We start from the raw sequence: 18,010 nt of genomic DNA on the forward strand, positions 1-18,010 counted from the left end.
TCATTCAGCGGGAATATTTTCTAATCAACCTGTTCAGAGATGTTATTGTACACCCCTGGAACAAGTGTGACTTAAACCCAAGATTTCCACGTACCAGAGGGGAGGACACCATTATTGCACCCCAAAAGTCCTCCTCCATCCATCCAAGAAGTTGTTTAAATCAACCTATTTGTATAAATTATGACATACCTCTACGGTAGGTGGAAATTGAACCTGAACATTATTGCTCAGAGGTAGTGACACTAAGACTACACCACAAGAGCCTTCCACTCATCCAGAAGACATTTTCTAGTCAACCTATTCAGAGATGTTGTTGCACACCTCTAGAATAGGTGTGACTTGAACCCACATCTCTTGGCTCAGAGGCAGGGAAACTCCCATTCCACCACATTAGCCCATACTCATCCAGGATTAATTTTAAAAGCAACCTGTTCAGAGATGTGATGACAAAATTCTGGAACAGGTGAGTCCTCCTGAATCAATTCATCCAGGACTGTGTCTCTGAAGACTTGCAGCAGATGAGTGAAAGATTAGTTGGGTTTTCACACTGTTCAGTGTTATCTAACCACCTTTGTTGAAAAATGGCATGCATCCCAGATTGAATTTTGTTGTTTAAAGCTAACTTATTGACCATTCCTTATAATGACTCCAACGCATTGTTGAGTACAACTGGCATCACAAGCAATCTTGTTTCACAGCTTTTGTTTTGAGGGAAAAAAGGTTCAACTTTAGAGCTTATACTGAGCATAGAATTTATTAAATACAGTATTTTGCCATCTATTCCCATTGTTGCCAGGTTTCTCACAAATGTTCCACAAGGAACTTGGCTGAAGTGTTTGGAGTGAAAGACAGCACGTCTCTGAAATGGTAAAATATTTGGTGAGCTCAGAAATACAATAAGGTCTAAACCAAGTTCGCAATGCACATGTGTTGAAGCGTAGATAACTACATGGGAAGATTGTCTTAGGGAAGATTGAGTAGAGAGTACCTGTACTCATTGGAGTTTAGTATAATAAAATGTAACCTGACTGAAATGTAGAAGGGTATTTTGGAGACTGACACAGCAGACAGAGGTTGCTTCCCCTTGTGGGAAAGTCTAGGACCCACAGGACACAATCTCAGTGAGGGGACAACCAGTCAGGACAGAGGTGAGGAGGAATTTCCTTTTGCAGAGGATAACTAATCTGTGGAATTGTTTACCACAGAACACTGTAGAAGGTGGATTATGTATATTCAAGACTGAGATAAACAGATATTTAATCAGTAAAGAGATCAAGGGTTATGGGTACAAAAGGCAAGGAAGTGGAGCTGAGAATAATCAAATCAGCTGTGATCTTAGTAAATGGCAGAGCAGATTTGATGGGTTGAATGGACTATTTCTGCTCTTATGTCATATGGAAAGCCTTTCTAATGGCATAAGGAACTAACCTAAAATTTTCTGAAGTTTTATGATGTCATGATCTTATACAGAGGGAGACATGATATAGTGGACTAGCAATGTAAGAACTTATGCTCAAATCCCATCATCAATGAGTAAAATTGGAATATAAAGCTAGTTTCATTAATAATGACCATGAAACTATCGATTGTTAGAAAACAGAACATAGCATCTTTAAAGTGATGAAACATCAATTAGGAAATTTTTGATCATTCAGGAAATCAAAGGATATGGGAATCAGGCAAAAAAGTGAAGTTAAAGTAAAAGATTAGGTTTTACTAAGTGAATGGTGGATAGGGTCAAAATGGTCTCACTCTGCTCCTATTTCTTGTGTTATACAGAGGTGCAGTACTACTTTATAGAGACAGACAGACGCTGAGTTAGTTGTTCTCAGAAGAGATAACAACTAGATGGTTGAGGGTTCATGCTTTACATTTGCATTTTCAGCAGTGCACCCATAATTTTCACAATAAGTGTAATTACTAAGGAAGGTTCTCAATAACTCCACATCTTGGCTCTGGGAGAAACAAGCAACTGTGTTAGAATGACTGGACACATCAACTTTGAGGACTGTGATTAAAATAATATATATTTCACATTCACAGATTTAGTGATGATTTGGAGGTTCTGGTGTTGGACTGGGGTGTACAAGGTTAAAAATCACACACCAGACTATAGTCTGACAGGAAGCACTAGTTTTCAGAGCGCTGTTCCTTCATCAGGTGGTTGATTTATTGAAATAACAAACCTGAAAAGGAATTTTAAAGAATTTTTTTGCCTAAGCACTTTAAGTTTATAGCCAAAACTAGTTACACAGCCATTTTGCTACAATAATTTGACTTCTTAAAATGTAGTTATAAAAAGAGTATGTTCTTAAGAATTTATTTTGTGCATCGTAAGTTAACTTTACGAGTAACTTGAAGAATAGTTATTTAATCTGGCATTCTTGAATCTGAACGTTTGCTTCTGTTACCTTCAGGAGGGGGAGAAAACAAAGCAACAAATACAGCTGAAGCTTAATACCATGAGCAGAACAATCAATCCAGTCCATACTAACAAATGCCTAATGGCTAAAAGGAATGCATAACACTGAGTGCCCAGTTCTATGAGCGAATATCACAAAACTACTTATTAAGTTGATATGAACTGGCTTTAAATTAACAACCTCTTTCACAACAGCAAAAAGGTTAGCTGTTGTTAAGAAAACAGCAATTTCATATTAACACTTCGCAGAGGCTCAGTAAACAGTTTAGAAGAGTTTACATCACCTGTTGATCCCCAGACTGAGTTAGCTTTATAAAGACTATATCTTTTAATTTTTCATTATTTTTGATTGAGGACTGAAATACAAAAAGGATTGGTATTAAAAAGCAAGGCCCATGGAAAGGATTACTGCAATTTTTAAAAGTAAGTTACCCAACAGTCATTATAAATGCTGTTTTCACTGGTTTGCTCAAACAGTTTTTTTGGGGGACACGGTGGGGAGAGGAGAGATGGTGGTCAAGTTGGAGCCAGCACATGTATGAAAAATGTCAAAAACAAGTAATGGTCTGGGGAATGGTGACCCACTGTCGACTACAAACACTTTCTGCCTGCCAATGTGACTGGCTCGAGGTAGCTGAGCAGCTTGTGGATGAATGCTCAGTGAGAACCGATCAGTCTTCTGAAAAGTAGAGAACTGTCCTGCTCTTGGCAGTGAAGGAAACACCATGTCTGAAGAAAGCCATTTTATTTCCCCTCATCAATTGCTCTGAGCTATGGCACTTAACCAATAAGTCACAGGCATTACAATTGTGAAGCAATTGATCTGTGTCTCCTGCAAGTGAATGGACCTGGAGAAAGGCAGTTAAAGAGTTGGGCCTGATAAGCCAAAAGGATCATTTCAGCGAACACTATGGACAGAGGCTTTGAACTGCTTACCCAATCTTGCCTTCCACTCGTGAAACCATGATCTCTTTTCTGCCTGAGTCGGCCCGTGTGTGGATTGGGGAGTTTTATGAAAGGATTAGTTATTAACTGGTAGAGTTGTGTGTCAGTGGTTCATAATTGTTTATCTGCAGCTAGTGTATTATCTGTAATAAATAGTAATCATTGTTAATTACATAAACCCGGTCTGTGTTTTCTGTTAAGCTGGGTCTAAAAGGCAGGTATAATAAAGAATTTTGCATACTTTCGTAAAATCAAGTTTTATGACAACTTTAGTAATAGCGAGGCTTGATTTCCAGCACTTCCAGCATGAAGAGGAATTTCCTCATTTCCCAGTGAGGCATTAACATTTTAGTGATCTTATTTGTGATGACAATACTAAAGCTGACCCCCAAATTTCTGGCAGCTTCTGTGGCAAAATAAAGTTAACATCAAGTCCAATATGACTTCTCCAGAACAGATCTGATTCAAAAGATTAACTCTGTTTCTCTCTCCATAGATGCTGTCAGACATACTGAGCTTCCCCCAGCATTCTTCTTTTGTTTTAGATTTCCAGCATCCGCAGTATTTTGCTTTTAATCACTCAAAATGTCTGCATCAGGGACTGAAAAAATAAATTAGATTTTCAGACTGTTCCTTGTTGTACCGTCACCACTGCTGAAAGAAAGTCTGCAAAGTGCCTGGTGACTGCAAGTACATGCTTGGCTACAATAACAACAGAGATCTGACAACTATACATGTGCAAACATCAAGTAACAGGAGGATCAACAATGCTCTCTGTAATCAAAAAGCACTTAAACACATATACAGATGATCCACTTGAGCCAACTACCATATGGCCATTGGGACATGGGTTCATGCACCCAGCAAGAGTCAGGTCAGGTGAGTGCAGAGCTGAGAACACAAAGGAAAATGATTTCAACTGAAATTCAAATCAATTTTGCAATCCATTTTGCAACAGCAAAACAGAAGCCCAAGCCCAACTGTGTAGCACTAATACCAGCAGATTTGTATCACGCAGGAAGCAAGACTTTACCACAGGAAAGCTGGAAACTGTCCGTTTCCTGAGGCCTGTTTGTACTAAAACTAAATTACACACTCATAGCAGCCACATTCCTTGCAGCATCTCTACCACAGCAGAGCCGCCACCAACTCCCCCCCACCCCCCCAACCCACCCCCCCCGCCACCTTGTACATGAAAGGACTTACAACATAACCTCATTAATCTGCTCCCAAATTGCATAATTTTCTTTTTGTAACCTTGTCTTACATCAGCCATCTCTTTCCCAATCATCAGCTGCAAGTGCGCAGTTAGGGTTTGTTAAATCATCAATAACTGGTGTCTCAAGCAACCTGTTCAGGATCAAAGCAGCCTCCACTGACTGTTGAGTCGCAGCAAAAGTTGTTCTGAAGTGACATTCAAGGAAAGAGTGAATTAATTATTAGTCCTGTTGAAATGTAAGTCATAGAGGGAAAAAAAATAAAACTCCCAAGGCTCTTCAGAGATATAACCACACAAATAGAACAAAAAGGGAAAAATAGGAGAGAGAGGTATGGAACTTAAAATAATGTGTACAATAATAGGTAACACACCACAAAACAATACAAGCTTTGACGTGTCTACTAAGACCAAGACTCATGGCAAGCACTATGGGAATAAGATCAGACTCGAGAAAGGTGGTTGAAAGAGAAGCACTTGCATCAAAGACAGATTGTTGTGGATACAAGACCCATTGCAGGATTAGACCAAACACTTCAGTTTAGTACTAACTGAAAAGAATCCGTACTCTTTCCAATCGTAGATGGAGGTTGTCTGCACATAAATTAGCTACCCTATTGCCAAAGTAACAGCAAGCCCACTTCAGTAGAAATTAGTTGGCACTGAAGTGCTTTGGTCCAACCTGCAAAAGGTACCTAACTTGTGCCAGCACAGGATGCTATTCACATTCACTTTCATTGGGTACAGGACATTACGTCCATTACTTTCTGATCTTCGATCCATCCCTGCAACCGCATTTCCTCTAATACAACTACTTTAAATGTAAAGAATCTCCTACATGCCAATTTGTGATAAACCTTTGAAAAGTCCATACAACTTCCATTACAAGGAGTCAGTGAAGTTGTTTAACAGCAGTCAACAGACATGGTTTAATTAGTATTACTACTGCCAGTGAGTCAGGTTGTAATCTGAAGTTCCACTTCAAGACCTGAAGTAGCAGAGGGAGAGTGCTGCACTGTCAGAGGAGCTAACTTTTGGATGAGAAGTTAAATCAAGCCAGCCCCAAAAATCATCATGTGGATGCTTATTCAAAATGTAACAGGTGTGTATTGCCACAGTATTCCAGCCAATGCTTCTATAATCAACATCTAAATATCTGAGCATTGACTCGAAATATTTGCAGTTAATTTACTGATGCTGGAAATTTGGGGAAACAAATTGTGAGGGGAGTATCTGCAAATAGATATACAGGTTGTTCTGTTATAATGCTTGTTTTGTCAACACACATTCGCTGTAACGGGATTACAATGCCACCACTTAAAGCATTGTTTATAAAGCACGATTTTTCTATAACGATGAGTTGCACAAGTATGCAACCAATGTGTTATGGAATGACTGTAGCCAGGTTGAGAATGAGAAAAAATTTGGCAGACACAGTATAATGTGAATAAAATAAGGTTGCCTAGAAGAACAGAAAAGCAGAATATTATTTAAATAAGAGCATAATTGTAGAATGTTGCTGTTGAGGGGTTCCAGGGTCTCATACATGAACAAGTTAGTATACAACCACGGAACTGGAATGCTTGCCTTTATTGCATGGGGAATGAAATACAAAAGAAAGGAAGTCTTACAATACTGCAGAGGACACTTGTGAGACCACACGATCAGCGTACACTGCTGATCTGCAATACAATGCTTTGATGACAGTTTAGAAAAAGATTTACTAGGCTGTTTACGAAGATGATCATCTTATGACATAAGGTTGCACAGGTTGAACATATGCTTATTGGCGATCAGTAAAATGAAAGGCAATTGTACTGAAACATCAAAGATCCTAAGGGTGCTTGACAGGGTAGATTTTGAGATGTTTCCTCATGTGGGGAATCTAGAAGGGATTCCTTTTCAGAATAAGGGGTTGCTCATTTAAGATTTCTTCTGAGTGTGTCATTAAACCTAGAGAAAGTTGGTTAGCTCAGTTGGTTGGACTGCTGGTTTGCAATGCAGTGGATTCCAATTGTTTGGGTTCAATTCCCACACTGGAGATGCCTGTTGTGATTTTCTACTCTGTATTTATCAGAAAAAAAAACTTCCTCCTCACAACTGCAGTGGGCTTTCTCTGCAAAACTGTCCTTCTAGCTTTACTTCAAACTATGATGGATAAAACTACACCAACCACCACCCATACAAAAAGCAGGGAATACTATTTGCAACCTGTAAGGAGAAAATTACAGTTTTCAATTAAAATAAATACAGCTTCCTAACAGCTGAGTTGATTAACACAGTAAACAGCTGAGCCACAAAGAGCAAGGAAGTCCCAGGCCCAATTGCCTCTCTGCACTATGTTAGCCAATCTGACAAAGAGGCAAATAGAAAGTTGTAACTGGCACCAACATCCACGAGTCAGAAAAGACTGGGAAGATAATTATTCAATTCCTGAAATCTATTTTCTGATCCTTATCAGAAGTGATAGCGCAGCTGATGAGTGAGGAAAAAATTAAGTTCAACTGCAATCATCACAAGTAGTAAAAAACCTTCAATACAATAAATTCAAATCATGAACAATGGCTGCATTTGCAAGAAGTCAGGGTCTCTCTTGTCTATGGAATTGAGCCAGTGAATATCAGTGCAGTCGAGAGAGGAAGGGAGAAAACTCGTGAGGAGAAAAAAAAAAGGTTCACAACAACAGAAAAAAAGGATGTGGAGAAACAAAATTAAACTCTAGTAAATTTTAAAATCTTTCTAGAAAAAATGACCAAAAATGAGAAATGAAAATGATTTGTGCAAGCATGAAAGATTGCAAAATAAGTCTTGTAGAACAACCTGACAGTGCAGAAAGGAGCTTTAAAAAGCTGCTAATACAGTAAAGAACCATGGGATTCAAACCTGGTGAGTCTCAACTTCAAATAAACTTCACTCAACCTTCCAGAATCGAAATCATGTACAGCAGGCTTCAACAAAAATTTCAGTCACTCGATGGCTTCTTTCTCCACAGACGCTGCTAAAACGGAGTACTTCCAGAATATTATTTTTAATTTCAGAATTCCAGCATCTGCATTACCATACATAAATACCTGTTTAGCTAAGTGAGTTGAGATTAAAGGGGCAGTCACACTGCAGTCTACTTCCTACAATTGTTAGGGGAAAGATGATGCCTGTGGAAGATGTACGAAAAAAAAACGTGTCCGGACTGAAGATGATTCAGGAGTTTAGAGTGAAGACCTTTGGAGTCAGATTTTACTTTTGCAGCAATTTCCTTTAGGAATCGAAATAGCTTGAGAAGAATGCACAACCAGTAATCTACAGAAAGAGAAGACTTAATAATGATTGACTATGATTAATATCTAGTATTCTTCCAACCTTTATGTGCACTGTGACCTCTTTCCTGGCCAGGAACAGGCTCATGTCTCATGGCGCACGCAGCAAATCTGCATCCACTGCACAAGCTTGTTTCATAGGTCAATGAACCGCCTGACAGCTAATCTAGTTCTACCCTTGTGCAAGTTAAAGACATGGCTCTTTGTCTTTTATGAGTTCTTTAAATGAAAAAATTAATCTATATTGGTCCAATCTAGTTCCTTTGTTATGTTAAACATCTCTATCTGATTCTCCTGGCTGGCTACGAAAAATCTGATAGCTAAGATGTTTCTAAGCTGGGTATCATTCTTACACTTTCTGAAACATTGTCAAAACTTTTATATTGCCAATTGAACAAAGGAACCAAAATTTAATTCAGTATTCCAATCGAAGTCTTATACAAAGACCAATACAAAAATGCTTTATTTATGCCATTCTAACTTTAACTACACAGCACTGATCATGATCTTTAAGTGAATTACATATGACAATACAACGTGTTTTTGCAGCAGACTTCAGTGCTGTACCCTGGAGAAAGCAAGTGTATGCAACATAGATAAATAGGCATATTTAACCAAGGTAATCCTTCCCTGCCTCAAACTATTGGAAGTTTTAATTAGATGTCATTTGATGCCCTCCCTGGGGCCTACAGAAATCAACATCAACTGGCAAGTCCACTGGCAAATGGAACCACGATAATTCCTACACTCTCAAACCTATTCGAGACCTGAATCCTTACCTGAAGCAACAAACGCCTGAAAAACTCAAAATAACTATGAATTCAAAGTAGGATGGGCCTTTCGAGCTAGAGAAAAAAAAACTTCTGAGGATTAGCCAAATCAGATCTGTGCTATTTGTTTTATTACATATATCTTAAGGCAAGATCCCGGTCTTCAATGTTAACCTAAAGTTCCAACCAATAGTCACTAGTTTCAGAGTAGACATTTTACCACATACTCCTTGAAATAAATTATACAGTCAAGTTCAGTACTTGACTAAAAGAATAAAATCAAGCCACTAGACTTCATCCAACAAGGTTCACCAACAATCAATGAAGAGTTAAAGTCTAACCAACTAACATGTAAGTGTCGAAATGTTATTTTGACAGTTATAAACCCAATTATCTGTTATAAACATCTCATATCGCATGACTGCAGTTATCCCCTGGGATAAGACTAGCCCTGTAAGTATGCCAGAGGTCCAAATGCTTAGTATTCACAGCTTTGGCTAATCAGTTAAATTACTTTGCAAGGAGGGTTTCTGTCTTTATTTTCTTAAGTCCACATAAAGCAAAACTGTATTGGATTTCCAAATCTTTTCAAACAAGGGCATGAGGAAAACAGAAGTAATTGTGCTTACATCATGGCTATCTTGTCTGTAGATCAAGATCAATTATTTTTCAACCACTCATTGCAAGGCTAGTCACTTATCACAATGAGATGTTTGAAAACAATATCTTGCACAATTTACAAGGCTCAGATGAAAATGTATCAGTTTCCTTTCCCCACCTTGTCCAAGATCTTACACAAGCCAGCAATGTCCAGATAGGCAGCCACCTGAATTTATATCTCCTTCATGACTATTATGTAACTAAACTTTAAATGGTGCTGGATGACAAACCCCACTGACATGGAACAACAATGGAAAGCTAGAAGACAGATGAGAAGAAACGTGTCACTTTTTTTAATATATGACATCTCCGCCATCTCCTTTACCAGATCAGTTAACAACCTGATGTGCATTTTTTGTGCCCTCAACTTCCCTCTGCTCCACTGTCCATAAGACTGTCAATTATATTAAACCCAGGTCTTCTGGTTAGTGCCCCTCCTGCCAGCAGAAAGTTTCTCTCTCTACTCTTTCTCATTTTTACTGGACTGCTATGTATCTTAAAGATATTTTCTTAACAGCTTGTTCAACCTCTGCAGCAGGTGAGACTTGAGTCTCACTCAGAGGTAAGGACACTAGCATTGCACCACAACAGTCTACGTACTCCGTAATTTCCTTGGTCAACCTCTTCAGAGATGTTATTACACACCTCTGGCACAACTGGACTTGAACTTGGGTCTCCTGGCCAAGAGTGAGGGACAATACCATTGTGTCACAACTGCCCTCACTTCTCCTCTGTGAAAATCTTTCATCATTTGTATAGTGGTTGGAACCAGGTGGACCTCATTAACTACAAGGTTTACAATTGAGGTTGTTAACCGGCACCAATCAGGAAAGCCCTTTCTGACCAATATAACCAGATGTCCTACACCTGCACACACCCGATATGGGTGCTAGGGAAAAATAAGCACTACCGCTGTCAGGTGATAGTGTGTGGGGGACAAACAAAAAAGAAGAAAAATAAAAAAAAACAGGAGCATCAGAGGAAAAAATATATCTAACTAGGAGATTAGAATCTCAACTGAGGACTGACTGTGAGCTGGCTGGCCACAGCTAGTGTACTGTGCACTAATTATCAAACGGGCACTTGGTGACAGGACACTGACCTCTGTGCAGTTCTCAATTTGGAACATGTGTTTTAAGCTTCTGACTAAACATCTCTGCCCTCAGAAGAACAATGCCAGCTCTCTTGCCATCCACTGCACCACTCTCTACATCAAATGAACCAATCTGCAACCTTGATACTGTATTATGTTTGACACTGAGGTGCTCTTGTGACCAGATATCCACACTAAGACCAACTATTTCCACCTTCATAACAGCACTCAACACTACCCCTGCTTCAATTCATCTGATGTCACGATCCAGGTTTTCCTTATCTATAGGTTCAACTATTTCATTACTGCCACGGCCAACCTCCTATTTTCCACCTTATGTTAACTTAAACATGCTCAAAGCCTTGTTGTCTGCACCATAACTTGCACTGAGTCTTATTCAGAGTCATACAGCAAGGAAACAGACCCTGTAGTCCAACTCGTCCATGCTAACCAGGTTTCACAAACTAAATTAGGCCCATTTGCCTATGTTTGGCCAAATCTCTCTAAACCTTTCCTCTCCAAGTCCCTGGCCATATGTCTTTTAAATATTGTAACTGCATCCACCACTTTCTCTGGCAGTTCATTCTATATATGCACCACCTTGTGTGAGAAAGGTGCCCCTCAGGTACCTTTTAAATCTTTGCCCCTCACCTTAAACCTACGACCTCTAGTTCCCAGCTCCCCGACCGTAGGAAAAGAGATTTTTGCTATTCTCCTTATCTATGCCCCTCATTATTTTATAAATTTTATAATGTCTCAACGAATCTAAGTTGTTGCTACTCTTCTAGCCGTTAACTGAACTGATGCCCCTCAATCCATTGTAAATATGGGCCAAACTTGTTCTCTGGCTTTATAGAATTAGTTTACCTTGGCCACAGGAGACACCGGAGCACAAAAACTGGTCTTAGTGACCCACAGTTAAAATCAGCTTGATTCCCACTGCTGATCACGATCTTTCTTGAAAGTATCCTGGTCAAACACAGGACTGGGGCTCAGTTGTGACAGAGTGCTAATAGCACAAGCGCTTGTGAAAGCAGACCCAAAGAAAATAATAAAATTCTCAAACTTATGCTCAAATCCCACAATCTCTAACCTCCTGTAGCACTACAACCTGCCAATTCTGCCTCTTGCACATGACTGATTTACTTTGCTTCACTGACAATCATGGCTGCAGCTGCCTCAGCTCGAGGCTACCAAATTCCCTTTCTAAACATACACCTTTCTCCTCCTCCAAAATGTTCCTGAAAATACACATCTCTGACCAAACGTTTTGTCATCCACCTTTCTCTATTCCCCTTTTCTTTTGGACCATGCTCTTGTCAAGTGCCTAATTTTATTATGTCAAAAGACACAACACTAATGCACGGTGATGTTACTATCTTCAAGTAAAGGACAGAAGACATGAAGCAACTTCAGCACCTCCTATTTCTGAAGCAGTAGGAACAATCAGAGAGACACTTCTTGAGGAAAGCAGAGGAGGGTGAGCAAAGATGCTGCTGACAAATTGATTTACAACATCTTATCCTGCTCAACACAACTTCCTGCAAAGCTTAACCACAGTCTCCCTTCTGAGAACATAGTGACAAGACTCATCACACAACTGCAGTCTTCTGACTACATACAGCTTGGTTGGCTATACATATTAAGACATATTACCCATATACGGATACACCCATTTGTTACAACCATTTTAAAAAATCTGTTGTGTATAATCTCTTCTTGGTGAGAAGTTGTTTTTAAGACATTTAACATTTAAACATGGCTCCCATTAGTGTTACTGTATCAGTAAAACAGAACGTCTCCTTTTTAGTCTGAGAGCTTTACTCATTTGTAATTCAGAAAAGTTCTTGGAAGCAAGTTCCAGTATTATTTTAGTTCTATTTCACAATTATGTACAATACCGAAATATTACGTTCCCACAGCTCTGCTCATCATCTCCTCACTGAAGTCATGCAACTTTCATGTCAAGAGAAAAATACTGGACAACTTGTCTCATATAGATCTGTCAAACTGTCTTATAGCTGATTGAGATAAGGTGTACAAGATTATTCCTTTGATTTATTTCCCCTTTCCAAAAGTGTAGTAAGTCCCTAACACCTCAGTATAATTTAGATTAAGAACTAATTAGCACAGGGAAAGTTAGCTCGAATGCACACCAAGCTTTAGTACAAATATAAGAGATATTGCTTTGTCTTTCAAACATACAAAATGTAGTGATGAAGCCACAGCAGTACTTCACTTACTCTTCATTTTTTCTTGGGCTGTCACAATTTAGGTAAATCCTAACTCCCACGATTGGATGACAATAGGGTGGCTCCTTCTTGAAGCATTGGGTCACAACTGAGCTACACTTGAACTCAACATGCTTGAAGGTTACTAGACCATTAGTGGTGTTTTGGTGCCAATCCAATGTTTATGATTGGTTTTATGCAGTTTTGGATTGGATTTAGCTTAATTTTGCAAGCCATCAAGCATAATTTCAACCAACTCATTGGTCCAGCTCCACAAACATAATGCCCTCACTTATGATAGGTAGCTTATGAGAAACCATCAATTCCAGGACTCTTTGTACCTAAAATCAACTCTCAACTTTTGAAAACGTAAAAAGCATGAAAACTCTCCTACAAATAAAACTAAAATCCATTTGCTTCTCAGTCAAATAGCCCAGTAGAAGTAAATCTTACCTAATATGCACGTGTTTAGAAAGCAAGGAAAAATTGAAAGTAGTCACTCTGCAGGCTTTTGTTTGGGAAGTTATGAAAGGAGGCAGGAGCAGGTGGTGAAAGGCAGAATGAGAACACAACACCAAAGCTCACCTGTGATATTTCCAGGCAAGGTAGCTTGCCGACCTGTGCTCCAGTGAAACCATACACTGAATTTGCACTCACTTTCAGGGCAAGTTGACGACCATCAAGAACCTTTTGTTTGAATGGATCCGTCTCTTTCTTTAGTTCTGCCTTTGCCCTTGAATTGGGAGGGGGTAGAATGACATTGAAAATATGTTACTTCATTTGTCAGAGTATAAATGCCATAAAGATCAGGGCCCTTCTAACGCTAACCCATCATTTGAATCTAATCTCAGGTCAGCAGGCTGTAAATGCTGCCCATTCTTTTTGGGCAAATCATTGCACAATAGGTATGTCTCAAATATATGAAAATGTGACATTTATAGCACAATTGAATGTTCTATAAAATCACCCAAGCAGCCAATAAAATGACTTGCATGGTCAAAAAACCCAATCTTGTGCAAGGTTATTGTTATAACAATTTGAGAGAGAAACAGATGCTGATTCATTCCATACCAGGCATAGACAATTCCTGACCTGACTATTTGACACTCACGTCTGGTGCAAGATATACTAACCCTTTTCACAGTAACTACTACTTCTTGAGTCCCCTGCCCAAAGATAGATCAGAGCCACAGTGTCACGCCTTCTAACATGGACGGAGGCAAGTCCCTAATCCAGTCTTGCCAGAATGGGGAACAAGTCCCATGTTGTTGGCAAAAATCTGATCCACACTGAACCCCCAAAAAACTCAAAAAAATATGGCAATATGCAGGTTGCAATTCCAAAACTACGAGTTGTGACAGAGGCTTCAATCTTCTTTCCAACACATGCTGACCAGGAGTCTCTCCCACTCTTACCACATGCATCGTCATGTGTTGGAAGTATTCACACACTAATACTCAGCCTGTTTGGCTACAATATGGCGGCATTTCCTGGGGTTGGTCTTCACTGTAGAGTTATGGCCTAGGAGGCTGGGTCACGACCACCATGCCACAAGACCTTCTCTCCAGAGTAACAAAGATAAAAAATCTGTGACTGAACATAGGACTAAGAGCAAGTCATTCAGCTTCCCAAAGCTGTTCCACCAGTTAATGAAATCATGAATAATTTGTGAGCTGACACTGTAGACACATCTTTGCCTCTCAAAAAAAATCTATCAATGTCAATTTGAAAATGAGCCATTGATCTCACGTTAATTGATTTTTGTAGCAAGAGTTTGAAACTTCTACCATCCTTTATGTAAAAAGTGTTTCATACCTCTTAGCAGGCTGTGGGTGCAAAACTGTTTACAGTAATCTCTATAGGATAGTCTAATCAGGGTTTTGCACAGCTGAAGCATAACTTGAACCTCTTTCTATTCCAGCTGTCCAGATATAAAAGCCAGCTTTCCATTAGCCTTTCCCAGTACCTGTCCATGATAATTTAATTTAATTTGTTAATATCGGCAAGACTAAGGAAATCATTATTGACCTTCGATGGGATGTTACTCATGCTCCCCTACACATTAACAGCACAGAAGTGGAACAAGTGGAGAGTGTCAAACTCCTGGAAGTGGTCATCCATAACAAGCTTTCTTGGACTCTTCATGTGGACGCACTGGTTACAAAGGCCCAACAAGGTCTCTTCTTCCTCAGGCAGCTGAGGAAATTTGGCATGATGGCGAATACCCTTGCCAATTTTTATAGGAGCACCATCGAGAGCATTCTGTCTGGATGTATCACTACCTGGTATGGCAACTGTACCATTCAAGATCAAAGACAGTTACAGAGTGTGGTGAACTCGGCCTGGACAATCACAAAGGCCAACCTCCCATCTACAGAAGCTATCTACAAGGCCCGCTGTCAAGGAAAGGCTGCCAGCATTCTCAAAGATCCATCGCAGCCTGCCAATGTTTTTCTACAAGCTCTACCATTGGGGAGAAGGTACAGAAGCCTGAACACGCACCAACCGGTTTTGTAACAGTTTCTACCCTAGAATACTGAATGGACTCTCAAACTCTTAACATTCACCTGTACCTATGTTTTGGTTTTTGCCGCTGTTTACCTATTATTTACTTATCTATGCTACTTAACAATGTGATCTGCTGGTATTGCTCGCAAGACAAAGCTTTTCACTGTGCTTCGGTACATGTGACAATACATTCAATTCAATCTCTTCCTCAAATTATCTTGCCAACTCTAATCTTGTGTACTATTTCCTATGGAGGAGAAAGTGAGGACTGCAGATGCTGGAAACCAGAGTTGAAAAATATGGTGCTAGAAAAACACAGCAGGCCAGGCAGCATACGAGGAGCAGGAGAATCGATGTTTCGGGAATAAGCCTGAAGAAGGATTATGCCCGAAACGCCGATTCTCCTGCTCCTCGGATGCTGCTTGGCCTGCTGTGTTTTTCCAGCACCACTATTTCCAACATCATGATCCAAGATTGGTCCACTCGTTCCAACAGAGCGTTTGTCTAGCTGGTCGCTTCAAGTATTTACCAGTGCTAAATCAACTACCAGGAGGGATACAAGGTTAATGCAGATCTTAGCCAGGGAGGCATACCATTCTAATGCACAAAAGCAGTGAGGTGTCTTAGCTATCTTTAGATCAAAACTTAGGTCAATTGGGCAAATGTAGCATAATGAAGGAAAGCCAGCATGGATTAGCTATGGGCAAACTGTGTCTAAATAATTTGAGAGATTTTTTAAAAGTGAAGTAACAGAGAGGGCCATAGGAAGTAAAGCTGTTGATGTGGTGTACGTGGACTTTCAAAAGACATTTGATGAAGTGTTGCACAAAAGATTCATGAGTAAGGTTTGAGCTCAGCGAATAACTGGGACAGTAGCAACATGGATATGAAACAGTGCAACAGAGAAAATGGGTGGACTTTGATCATTCAATATGATCATTTCCATGGCACGGAATTCCACAGGTTCACCACTCTCTGGCTGAAGAAATTTAACCTCATTTCAGTCCCAAATGGTGTTCCCTATATCCTTGAGTTGTGACCCCCTGGTTCCAGACTTCCCAGTCATCTGAAACACCCTGTCTGCATTTCGACCATGTAGTCCTGTGCATGGATATGGAGAAAACAGGAAGTGGCACTAGGCAAATTATTCCTTCAGAGAACTAGTGCAGACATGATAAACTGAATGGCCTCTTTCTGTGCTGTGTTCTGAGAGAATATTGGCCATCCAAAACCCACATGTTCCGCTTTCTCAGCATTCATCAGAAGGCATAATTAACAGAGGCTTGAGAGACATTTCCAACCTGTAGCATCAGCAAGGAAAGTTTTATGGAACAATAGGGATGGTCATGAAATAAAGTAGAAGTGCAATTAAAATGAAGTCTGATGAAGCAAACGCAACTCATAAACTAATATCTTGTTTATGCTGATTTAGTTCTTTTAATTGCACTTCTTTATTCATTTAGTCTCATTATCGTGCTCTTTTCCCAAGGATGTTACAATTTCTCTCTTTCAATATGTACTCAAGATTTTAGAACATTTTCTCAAGTCTGCTTCTACCACACATCATAAAAATAGAAGGAAGAATAATCCATACAACCTTGAACCTGATCCATCATGTGTTATAATCATAGCTGACCTTTTACCTTCATTTCACTTTCTGCAGTATCCAGATATCCCTTAATTCCCATAACAACCAAAAGTCTCTCTTCATCTTAACATATTCAACCAGTGAACGTTCACAGCCATCTTGGATAGATAACTCCAATTGAAAAAATCTTTCAGATTCTTATTCTTAAATGGGTGGCATCTTATCCTGACTCCAAGTCTACACTTAGAAGCCAAGGGAAACATTAGAAATTCTGTCAAGCCTTCTTAAAGCATTTTATTCAATGGGATCACTTCTCATTCTTTTACTCAATTCCACTCAACCTCACCCAGACTGACCCTTTCCTCCCAGAAATCAATCTTCTTGTTCAGGCAGTGCATTCTAGATAGCAGTTCACCATTAAAAAAAACCTCAACTTGCCTCGAGCTCTTTTGTCAATTGCCCAGGCCAATAAAAGCAAATTTTGACCAATTAACTGAACAAAGTCCAATAATTACAGCTGATGAATTAACAAATACTGTTCCAATGACCAAACATTACCATACTCACCTTTTCCTTGCAGACAGAAGATTTTCCAAGATTTCTGGAAGAAGACCCTTTCGCACTGAAGCTTTGACAAATTGGTCACCTGTTGGAGTCTTAATGAATTGGTCTGAAGAAAAACTTGAAAGGGAAAAGGTAGAGTGTCGAGGATAAAGCCATAAAATGAATACTGTCTTTCATTAAGGAAAAGCGAGCCTCTATTATAAGTTACCATTCCACATGTGTTTTGGTTCCACCAGCTAGGGTTCCTAAGCTTCCAACATGCTTATGACTTCAAGATTAAAAAGATACAGCAAGTTGAATGGACTGCTCAGTATTACTAGAAAAGTACACTACTTGCAGTGCAGCTGAAAAAGATAAACTAGTTTGATCTGGTCTTGGCCAAGTTAGCCATTTCCAGAGAGCACTCGATAAAGAGATATAGCAATTGAGAACTGTACCTTCTGGTGTATCTTCTAGCCATCAAGGAAGAGTATGGGCAGGCTGGGAGGAGATTGGCGGAAGGAGCAGGAGGGGGTAGACCAGGGGTGGGTAGGGTGTGGTGAGACAGGAGGTAAAAGAGAATTGGGAGAATGTGAAGGGGAGAGGGTGAGATATGAGAGAGCAAGAAAGGTGCGAGTGTGGAGGGAGAGTGGGAGCAGGTGGGAACGCAAGTGGGGAAGGGGAGGGGGTGAAAGAGGGGTTTGTGATTGGTGAAGAGGG

The 18,010-nt window shown here is 39.8% G+C and overlaps 1 protein-coding gene across 2 annotated transcripts in view; it reads right to left on the reverse strand.

Moving 5' to 3' along the window:
• Positions 1-18,010, reverse strand: part of pold1 (polymerase (DNA directed), delta 1, catalytic subunit) — a 109,675-nt gene that overhangs the window by 44,642 nt on the left and 47,023 nt on the right. For both annotated transcript variants that reach the window (XM_043679658.1, XM_043679659.1), the window contains exons 16-17: positions 17,315-17,428; positions 13,237-13,384 (exon numbers count right to left, since the gene is read on the reverse strand). In XM_043679658.1, the coding sequence (XP_043535593.1) occupies positions 13,237-13,384; positions 17,315-17,428 (262 nt within the window). The remainder of the gene's footprint in view (positions 1-13,236; positions 13,385-17,314; positions 17,429-18,010) is intronic.

Source organism: Chiloscyllium plagiosum, chromosome 39, assembly GCF_004010195.1.
Source record: "Chiloscyllium plagiosum isolate BGI_BamShark_2017 chromosome 39, ASM401019v2, whole genome shotgun sequence".
In the NCBI taxonomy this organism is placed as follows: domain Eukaryota; kingdom Metazoa; phylum Chordata; class Chondrichthyes; order Orectolobiformes; family Hemiscylliidae; genus Chiloscyllium; species Chiloscyllium plagiosum.